The sequence below is a fragment of the Lotus japonicus genome, chromosome 5 (assembly GCF_012489685.1).
Source record: "Lotus japonicus ecotype B-129 chromosome 5, LjGifu_v1.2".
NCBI classification, from domain to species: domain Eukaryota; kingdom Viridiplantae; phylum Streptophyta; class Magnoliopsida; order Fabales; family Fabaceae; genus Lotus; species Lotus japonicus.
In genome coordinates this window covers 16,060,417-16,071,572 of record NC_080045.1, presented here as the reverse complement: position 1 = coordinate 16,071,572, position 11,156 = coordinate 16,060,417, and the positions used below count along the sequence as shown (strand labels likewise).

At 40.5% G+C, this 11,156-nt stretch overlaps 1 protein-coding gene across 1 annotated transcript; it reads right to left on the bottom strand.

Annotated features, from left to right (window-relative positions):
- Positions 1-208: 208 nt before the first annotated feature.
- LOC130719161 (uncharacterized) lies at positions 209-2,778 on the bottom strand. Its single transcript, XM_057569801.1, has 6 exons — positions 2,346-2,778; positions 2,051-2,164; positions 1,014-1,924; positions 865-923; positions 451-617; positions 209-351 (listed from the first exon to the last, which is right to left on the bottom strand). Exons 1-6 carry the CDS (start codon positions 2,776-2,778, stop codon positions 209-211), a joined length of 1,827 nt encoding a protein of 608 aa, XP_057425784.1.
- Positions 2,779-11,156: the final 8,378 nt, after the last annotated feature.

Here is an 11,156-nt window from a genome sequence, read left to right as displayed (position 1 = left end):
ACTCACAAATAACTGAAATAAGTTTTGAACATCATCAAACAACATCGTTACATCATAAGCTAACAAATGCTTTAATCACAACAAAAAGCGCATAAACAAGTTTAAAACAGAATTTAACAACCAAGGTCTTGTTACATCATAAGCTAACAAATGATAAATATAGCAATAACAATGTCAAGTTTCTTCATGCCCAAGCAGGAAAGGAAGGCTAAGTTTCATCCAAGTCAAGCATCACTTCATCAAATAGACCAAAAGCTTCTCCTCCTCCAACATTACTTTCATTCTCATTTGCACTTTCAATGATGTTATCTTGTGCATCATCATCATCATCAAACAAGTTCAGATTTAGATCTACAACAAAAATAGATTTTAAATGTAAGGTAAGGTAACAATAAACATCAAGTGGTCTCAAATACAAATAACGAATCATAATAAATTAAAGATGCATACCAATATCATTAGGAATTGATTGGATGGTCATGTTGGCAAGATCATTACGCAATGCATTCACCTCCTCAAGAGTTAAGAATGGTGGTGAGTCCTCCATAACCCAATCAGAATGGTCATCACTTACTTCAAAATTGATGGGATCATAACTTTGTTGCATCAACCGGTTCCTAAATTTATTAATTTTCCCATATATCAAATTACAATAAAATTCAAGCACATTTATTTAACTAAAGAAGCGAACAATCAAATAAGAATATAATTATGATACCTTTGTTGTAACCTCAAGTTGTAGCGAACATAGACAAGATCATTAAGCTTTTGATACTCTAATCTATTTCTTTTTTTGGAATGAATGTACTCAAATACACTCCAACTTCTTTCACGGTCTGAAGCACTACAAGTTTGACTTAGAACACGGATAGCCATCTTTTGCATATTTTGTGTACCACATCCATAAGATTCCCACCATTTATCTAAAATATCACATGTAATGAAGTATATGAAAACATGTGTTGAAATATAAATCTGGAATCTAAATTAAGAATCAAAGAATGCAATTTTACCTGGCATAACTTTCTTTCACGAATAACACTTTGTCTTCCAAAGTCTAACTCAGCATCTTTGAATAATCTCTTCTCACTTGTCAACTTATCATTCAACTCAGTATCTCCAGAAGAATATCTATCAATGTCATCTAAAAGGCCAGATATTGTGGACTCATGCTTCTCAAATTCATCACGATTAAACCAACAACCTGGATTTAACCAATAACCTGTAGCATGAATATTCTTACGAAGTTGAGAATCCCAACGGTTATCTATGGTTTTCAAGTAAGGCTCCACTTTCTTCTTATTTCTTTGGAACCTCTTCGCCATCTCCTCTCTATTTTTGTAAAAAGATTGGTAAAGAAAACCCATGGTAGGTTTATCTTCACTGTCAACAAGACGCAACAATCTAACAAGTGGCTTCGTTAGTTTCACAATATCAGCACATTTCTTCCAAAACCCAGAATTTAAGACTTGCTCCACAAATTTCTTTACCTTGGTATCTCTAGCATAGGTTGAGGTTGTCCATTCCTTATCTACCACCATGGCTCTTAGTGGATCCATTTGAGCCAAAATACTCTGCAATGCAATAAAATTAGTGGCAAAGCGAGTTGGGGCTGGGCGAAGAATTTCTCTATTATTTGTATGTTTTCTCATCAAACTCAATGCAAAGCAGTGATTATAGATGTACTTGGTAATATTATAAGCTTGTGACACAGTCTCTGTTACTTCCGCTACCTTCCCAATGTCTTGGAACATCAAATTAACACAGTGTGCAGCACAAGGAGACCAATATAACTTGGGAAACTCAGCCTCTAATAACCTGCCAGCAGCAACATAGTTTGCAGCATTATCTGTCACTACTTGAACAAAAATTCCAGGGTCAATATATAAAATAACTTCCTTAAAGAGCTTAAAAAGCATATCAGCTGTTTTTTAATACTGAGAAGCATCAACTGATTTGATAAAAACAGTTCCTTTAGGACAATGGACCAAGAAATTAATGAGGGACCTCCTACACCGATCAGTCCACCCGTCTGCCATAAGAGTGCAACCAATTCGCCTCCAAACATCAAGATAACTCTCAACAAGTTTCTTTGTCTCATCAACCCATTTATTCAACAAGAAATCACGAACTCTATGAAAGATTAGAGCTTTATACCCTGAACCTATGGCACAAATAACATCAATCATAGGTTGAAAGTATGCAGAATTAACTGCATTGAATGATAGAAGCATCAATCATCCATCTTGAAATGGCGAGGTCACACTTCTCAACAACTTCTTTACTTTGCAACACACTCTTCAACGTAGGTTGAGCTCATGGAGTTGTTCTAGGCACAAAAAAACCAGTCATGCGACCAGTGTCCTTCCCCTTTTGAGATTTAGAAGGTGGTGGTTCTGGCATTGCAACCTCTTCCACTCTTTCATCGGGTGTCATAGAGTGTCCATCAACTGAATTACTTTCCTTATACTCTCTTTCAACTTTTCTTTTCTTGACTTTGACCTCATAAATGCTTGCTTGCATTTTCACTTGAACTTCGTCAGGCACTTTAGGGCATTGATACACTTTCCCTGGATCTCGCGTAAAATGTCCCTTCATCCTATTAATTCCACCACCTCTGATAATTTTATCATAGTACATGCTAACCAAAGCATTTTTTTCCTTCTCAAGAATTTGGTGGCAATGCGCACAAGCCACATTTGTTTTCTGTCTACTAGGTTTGTGTGCCGGTTGTGGTACTTCTTCTGGGGCAGTTGCTACAGGTTCATTAGAATTCATCTACAATAAAAACATAACCGAGTGTGATTGAGAGAAAATGTAGGTAAGGTTCCAAATAAATGATAAAACAACTAATAGACATTGAAAGATAATCAAGGCTACTTCAAGACATTGAACATATATGTTGACAATCCATAGAGCAATATAGTTAAAAAAAATTAACTTTATAGCAGATTGCAAAATACAAATGGAGGGCACATCCATATTGGCCAGAAAACTAGCGAATGATTTTTGTACACAATCAGAATCACTAACTGGAGCCATAGGTGCTTGCCTTTGTATCAATATAGTAATAAAAGGTCCTAAAGTTAGCTGTCTAAACATATGACCAAACTCTGTTTTGCAGTAATCATGAGGAAATCGTCTACCTTATCAGTGCTATAACGATGAGGAGAATGAAATTAACTCATACAAAGATTACAGAGAGTGAAAGCTCTACTTCTATTTTGTGACCCAAATCATACAAAGATTACAAAGATTAGTTATGTATCTATTTTGCTTAAATAGAAAGGGGAAGAAACTTACCAGGAGAGGAAGGACGAACCCAAATCATACAAAGATTAGTTCAGTATCTATTTTTCTTAAATAAAAAGGAGAAGAAACTTACCTTAAAAGGAGAAGAAGGATGAACCGACGAAGTGTGATGGTGGAGCGGCGACGGGCGGGGACTGTCGGCGAAAGTCTAAAGAACGAGCGGAAGAAAGAAAACTGAAGGAGTCTGAAGTTTGAAGTCTGATGTCGAGATAGACTTGGAATTGGAAGAAAGAAAACTGAAGAAAAACTCTACCTGCTGAAACGACGTCGTTTTCCTTGATTGGTTCGTTTTTTTTAAGTAAACGAACCGGTCCAACCGTAAGGGCCGGGTCACCTATTTTTTAACTGACCCGGTTAGGTTTGGCCGGTTCACAACGGGCCAATTGCATGGTCGATCCAATCCTCTGACCGAACCGATCTATGGACCGGTTCCCGATTCAAATGTTCGAACCGGCCGGCTTGGTTCGAGTCTGATAACACTGAATTCACCTACCCTTATTAATGCAACACCATCTATTGGAACCTTCTTAGACCTAAAAGGGGAAAGACTCGGAATTTTCTCAAACAAAGCCTCAGCCAACAGCCAGAGGAAAATGGAATGAGCTAGGAGCTGTATGATTTAGCTTGGATGGTGAACATTTCTTGTTGCATGTTGTCTATCTCGTGTAAGAGCTTGCCTTAAGGTGGTTGGAGGGTTTTACAACCAGAGGGGAGGTAGAGCTCTTCTTCTGTAGAGGTCAGCTATGCAGCATAGGCAGCTCCATTCTTTTCTCGTGTCCCCCAGGTGAAGTTCATGTACTCCATATTAGAAGTGAGGCTGGAGATGTCTTCTTGAATATTTCTAATGTGACCCATTTCCTTTGTTCTCCTGCAGGCTTCAATGAGATGAATATTTTCCAATTCATAGGTGACCTTGGGCCATTTGGAGGTTATGAGCCAGCAGGGCCCCTTCTTTGAGTGTAAAAGCTTCAGCTGCAATAGCAGAGGGTGCATAAAGGCGTATGGCAATCCCTGAGATGAAATTGCCCCTATCATCACGTGTTATAGCAGCAATAATATAGACCAACTCTTCCTTCTTCCAATTGGCATCTATGTTCACTTTAATTGTGCCTTCCAGTGGTGGTTTCCAGTCAGTATTGTCCCTGGGCCTTCGGTTATCATCATATCTCTAATTTCCTGGTCCAAGGTGTTGGGGTTCCAAAGGGATACAAATACAATCAGTATGGAAGAGTTGAGCTTTCCTAATGGTGAGGAGGGGTTCGGGAGGCTTTTTTGGTGAACCCATTCGTTCCTGGTTTTCCAGATATTCCAAAGGATTGCACTTACTGCCACCAGCGAATGCGTGAGAAGTTTTGGGGAGTCCTTGAGGGCCAGGATGCGATAACTTAACCATGAATCCAATTTGGTATGACCATTTATGCCTGGATCCCACTGTATCTAAGATCCAAACCACACCGATCTTGTCCAAGGGCAGCCTAGAAGAGCGTGTTCAGTAGTTTCAGGGGCATTGGAGCAGATAGGGCAAATAGGGTCAGGGGTAATTATTTTCTTGAACAAGTTATCCTTCCGTGCTAGAGTGTTTTGGCATGTTCTCCACAAGAACATGCTTACCTTCTGGGGGATTAGAGCTGACCAAATACAGTTCCACAAGTCTTGGGGGATTGTGAAGGAAGATGAGGCATCTGCTAGTTGTATAGGTTGTTCTGCTTTTACAGCATGGTAGCCAGATTTAATGGTATAAGTTTTCGAGAGGGAGTGATGCCATATTAGTCTATCAGGACCCTAGGTGATTCTCACTAGGGTCTGGAGAACTTCCTTGATGATGTTTGCACTAAGGTGTTGTTGGAGTTCTCAGATCTTCCAAGATGAGGTTGGCTCAATGAAGTCTGCAACTTTGAATTTTTTGTCATTGTCAAGTGCGGCTAATGATCTGCTCGAAGCAAGCCAAGGGATTCTCTAGAGATTGATTGATTCTTCATTCCTTACTACCCATTTTCCCTGTCTCACCGTAAAATCTCTTCCCTTAATGATGCTAGACCACATCCATGCGGATATTTGGTCCGGGGTATAGTTGTTAGGATGCATTCATTAGGAAAGTAGTTAGCTTTGAGAATCTTACCCCACAAGAATCTGGGTTTTCATAGAGTCTTCATGCTTGTTTCTCAAGGTATGATAGGTTCTGCAGAATGAATTCTCTGAAGCCTAGTCCACCTTCCTTCTTGTTAACAGTCATTTTCGCCCAGCTTTTCTAGTGAATGCCCCTGCCTCGCCTGTTACTTCTCCACCAGAATCTTGCAACTGCAGAGTTGAGAGAGTTGCAAAAGTTCTTTGGGAAGAGAACAATTTCCATGGCATAGGTGGGTAAAGCTTGTATAACAACCTTTATGAGTACTTCCTTGCCCGCTTGGTTGAGATGGGTTTCCTTTCAGCCTTCCATTTTGCCCTTAACCTCGTAAGATCCACTATAGTTTGGATATGTCCCATATGAAGGGGAGGCCAAGATATATCCTCGAGTTAACCCAATGCTCCATGGCCATTGTATTTGAGATCTGTTGGATGATGTTTGGTGGGGTGTTAGAGCTACATGTGAACCCAGATTTGGCATTATTAATTTGCGGACCCAAAGCTTTGGAGAATTGGTTGAGAAGTGGGATGAGGTTGCATGCTTCTAACACACTGGCTTGTGCAAACAATAGGGAATCATATGCAAAAATTAGGTGGGTTAGAGTGGAGGTCGTGGGTGCCAATAGGATTCCTTGGATTATGCCATCATTTTGTACCTTGGTTAGCATATAAGATAGAACGTCAACATCTAGTGTAACACCCCGATTTCGGTGGCGTCACTTTAGTAACCAAAGAAATAACTTAAGCGGAAAAACGTGAATTATTTTTTTTGATAATGTAAGTAAAGACAGAAAGAGATGAAACTCTAAAACGAAGATAACAGAACTAATATACAATATGATTACAGCCCCCACTGTAAGTTGTAAACCACGTCACGAGTAAACCTCCAGTGACGGAAAGTAAAAGAGAGTAACGCCCGTAGGCAAAAGTACAAACCAAGGTAAAAATACTGTGTCCGCAACACTAAACCTCAAAATCTGAGAACAAGTTGGCCCAGCGGCCTAAGAAAAGACCCCCTAAATCCAACCAGCTCTCTGTGATCTCCATAGGAAACCACACAAAAAGCTACCGGTAGGAAACTACCCTGTCCCCAAAACTGAAGCATGACGGTCAGAGCATCGACACTACTCCTACACTAATCCCATCTCGAGTAAGTCGCTCGGTGGCCAGCGGGGTCGACCACCCCTGAACCGTAGTCCTCCTGATCAAGCTTCTTCAACCTAGTTTCCCCTGAAGGGTGAACCATCGTGAACCGGTCCGCCATACTCAACTGACAATGGCGTAGTCCGCCCAAACACACACAGAAGACGCGAGGGTCAACTCCAAAGAATTATATAAATAATAAAACCAGATATATAGGATAATAATTATTTAGCCTCTCAGGCTTATAAGTTTAGGGATAACATCCTAGGGATGCATATTTCACAATGAATATAAAAGATCATAATAACAAGTAGCATGCCTCAAATAGGATAAACAGGTACCAATCACACTCAGCAACTAAGTCAGCATGTATGTTGCATGAAATGCAATTCTGGGTAACAAAATGCATTCCGGAAGAAGGATGGACACCATCGAGTCAGCCCTAACACCGGCCAAAGTGGGACCATTCCGCTCGGGCGTCTCTTACACCACACAAAAGTAGTCAGATCAGCAGTAAACCCGTAGGTCTGCCATTCCGTCTGCTACTGAGGACCACCGTAGTGTCCTAAATATGGAAATCCGGGTCTTATGACCATTTTGGAATCCACCGAGGTCCGGTAATCCGTCGTGTATTAACCTCAAAATGAGTGCATGAATGCAAGTGATTAGCCAAACAACGTCTCCGACCTCACTCGACACGTCGTCACGTGTTCTAGCTAACTTATTGTCTCTAAAAAAACCTACCCTAAGGCAAACGTCGATTCTGCGACAAAATGAATTAATCAAAAGAAGAAGAAGATACTTTGGAACTCATGGTTCCCGGCTAAACTTTAGATAGCCAATCAATAAACTGCTCATCGAGCGAAAAGGTACCGAAGTACTTGGAAACTTATAGTCTCCGGCTAAACTTTAGATAGCCAAACATTAAACTGCTCATCGAGCGAAAGAGTATAAGCATACTCGGAAACTTGTAAGTTTCCTCAAGACTTGGACTCGACGACACTTCTCATATCTTCAAGACTAATATTCAGGCTCTAAGCTCTTATCTAAATGTTGTTATCATTTGTTCAAGGGGCTTAGAGATTGATTAATGTCTTATGAATTTTCTTTGAGAAAATAGATTTCGTTTAGTCTTATGATACTTCCTATGAGTTTCAGGGATCCCATAATCCCAATTAATTTCTGAGAAGGTCTCGATCCATTAAAATATAACAAGGTCCGAACTTCGTTCGTCCTTTCAAACTCTCTCAAAATCTCATAAAAATTCGGCATGACTTGCCCGTAATCCTCACTTTCTAGAAACATAGGCACGAGTGGAATAGCATCAATGAAACAGCTCAACCAATAGGCATAAACAGCATATTCCAACACATCCTAAGTTAACCATGTAGCACATAGCATGTGAATCATTTAGCACACAATATCATGGCATCAAGTACTCAACAAGTTCGGCCGAAGCCTCAGAAATCATTTTAGACATTTAGCAATTAGGTGCATAACACATAAATCAAGTCGAATTTCATCGACACCTAAAGCATTATCTAGTAATTCAGAGAGTAGCCCTCACTTGTAACTCCTCCAGCGTTTTCCTCACAACCTCCTTCACGTTCCTCGCCTTGATCTCCAGGAAACTCCTCAAAAGAACCTTAAGCCAAAATCACAGAAATCAACACATTGAGTCAGAAACTCAGCAAGCAATAAGTCCTAGGGTTACACGGTACATTACAAACTCTGTGGTACGACAATCTAACGCGTTAAGACAAGTTTTCGAAAAAGTCGGATTTCCTCCCCCCTTGGTATAGCTCTCGGCCACTTTCCTTAATTGGGAGGGTCAATTTTTCTTCGATCAAACTTGGTTCCTAGGTTAACATAAGCCGTAACTAAGACGGTTCTAAGCTCGGAAAAATTTTCGGATCGAAAACTGATATAGGGGTAGTTTGGTCATTATTTTTAGCTCAAAATTTCAAAATTGGATTTTTGAAAAACAGATTGGATGGAGACGTCCACAACGACGTTTATGACGACAAATCCTACTAGCACTAAGCCAAGTCGATAGATTAGAGCTTAAAGGTTGCGACTTTACCGAAAAATGGGTATTTAAGGTAGAAATTGATCCCGGCGGCATTTCGTCGACATTTGACAAAATCTAATCCGCAGAACACGCTCAGGAGCATGCAGGGAAGAAGTTTAGACACTGAAATCAAGCTATTTGGACAATTTTACAAAAAGCTCCAAACTTTGAGCTCAGAAAAACATAGAAAAAGTCGACAGATCTGACGATCAGAAGTGAGATATAGTTTACCTACCTCAAGGTCTTCGATTAGCAACGATCGGTGAAGAAAACGGGCAAAGATTCGCGAAAATCCGGATCCTCTCTTTCTCTCTAGCTGCTCACGGTTTTGGGGGAGGGAATGGGTGATTTTTTGCAAAAAATCTAATTTTCAAGCTATTTATAGGTTTTGGAAAAAGCGGAAAAAAGATTTTTTTGCGATTCCGATTTTTCCTGCGCGTTCCTCTGCGCATTCTAAGATAGGTTCTGGCGACAGAATTCCAGAACTCAAAACAGGATTCTTGGAATTAAACCAAAAGATCCAAAATCGGCATAAGTCGGTGTAAGTCGGATTATCCCGAAAAACTACTTTTTGCAGTGATCGTCGGATGAGAAAACTTCCTTCTGAAGAAAGATTAGGAATGATGAGAGATATAGGAGAACGAGGGTGGAATCTTCATTTGCAGCTCCGAATAGAAAAAGTCTTCATCGTCTGTCGATCTTAGGTTTCTCGAACTATCAGGGATTCCGTTTCGGCAAACTTCCGAGAATTGGAATTTGACGTTCGTACTTTCCAGGATTTCGCATCGAAATGGTTGTTTAAGGACGGAAAAGAGAAGTTCTAACATTTCTCTGAGGATTTTTGGAATTAGTTTCCATCGTGTCCTAAAGCGTAAATTAACTATTCACTAATACCTTTGACCTAGGATTAAGCGTATGTTAGTCGTGCTATAACTCTTATCGGTTTTTCGATAAATTCTTGGACTTTTCCTGAACCTTTTTCCTTCACAAATTTATCTTAATCAAATAAACTCTTTTATTTTATTCACTTATCCAAAGCGTTAAAACTTGGGCCTTACATTACTACCCTCCAAAAAGAAAGTTTCAACCTCGAAACTTATGGTTCAGTAAAAAGTTCTGGGTACTGTTCCTTGATCTTTTCCTTCAGCTCCCACGTCGCATCGCCGGTGTCCTTGTTCCAAATAACCTTCACTAACTCGATCTCTTTACCCCTCAACTGCTTTATCCTTGTGTCACCAATGCTGATTGGCGGTGTCTCGAAAGACAAGTTATCCTTCAACTCAATGTCATCCAGCTCGATAACATGTGTCGGATCAGCAATATACTTCCTCAGTTGTGTCGCATGGAATACATCGTGAATGTTTGATAGAAAAGGCGGTAGTGCGATCTGATAAACTACCGGTCCTACACGACGAGTAATCTGATAAGGTCCAATGAACTTTGGCGTCAGCTTTCTTGACTTGATTGCTCGACCAACTCCTGTAGTCTGGGTAACTCGCAGAAACACATGATCTCCTTCTTCGAATTCCAGGGTTCTGCGCCTTTGATCTGCATAGCTCTTCTGTCTACTCTGAGAAGCCTTCATCTTCTCTCTGATCTGTTTAATCTTCTCAGTTGTCTGTTGCAGAAGTTCCGGTCCTACTAACAAATTCTCTCCATCTTGATACCAACATAAAGGCGTTCTACACTTGCGGCCATACAAAGCCTCATACGGTGCCATGCCTATGGTCGTATGAAAATTGTTGTTGTATGTGAACTCAATCAGTGGCAATAGGGTATCCCAACTGCCCTTGTTGTCTAACACGCAAGCTCGTAGCAAATCCTCCAATGATTGGATAGTTCTCTCAGTCTGTCCATCAGTCTGTGGGTGATAAGCAGAACTTAATCTCAGCCTCGTCCCCAAAGCCTCATGAAGAGCTTTCCACATATGTGAAGTAAGCTTCGGGTCTCGATCGGAAACAATGCTTGTTGGCACACCATGAAGTCGCACAATCTCAGCTTTATATATCTCTGATAGCTTCTCCACGTTGTACGTAGTTCTCACAGGTATGAAATGAGCCGACTTAGTCAATCGGTCCACGATTACCCAAATCGAATCATATCCTTTTTGAGTTCTTGGCAACGCCACGACAAAATCCATCGATATGCTATCCCATTTCCATTGAGGTACATCCAAGCTCTGTAGCATACCTGAAGATTTCTGATGTTCCACCTTCGCCTTCTGACAGATTAAACATGCAGCTACATATCCTGCCACTTGTCTCTTCATCCCTGGCCACCAAAAATTCACCTTCAAGTCCTGATACATCTTTTTCCTTCCAGGGTGAATGCTCAACTTGCTTTTGTGACCTTCGTCCATAATCAACCTCCTTAAGTCAGGGTTGTTAGGTACGCACACTCTATCCTTGCATCGCAGGATATTGTCACTCCCTACCTTGAATTCCGGGTCCTTACCCTGAATTACTAAATTCTTATTTTCCGAGTAAAAATTCATCTTGTAACTGTT

Coding starts and splice junctions, on each gene's coding strand:
- LOC130719161 (XM_057569801.1), bottom strand. CDS start 2,778: ATGAATTCTAATGAACCTGTAGCAACTGCCCCAGAAGAAGTACCACAA. Junction 1,925..2,050: donor TGATGTTTGGAGGCGAATTG/GTTGCACTCTTA, acceptor ATTAAAAAACAG/CTGATATGCTTTTTAAGCTC. Junction 924..1,013: donor GTGAAAGAAAGTTATGCCAG/GTAAAATTGCAT, acceptor GTGATATTTTAG/ATAAATGGTGGGAATCTTAT.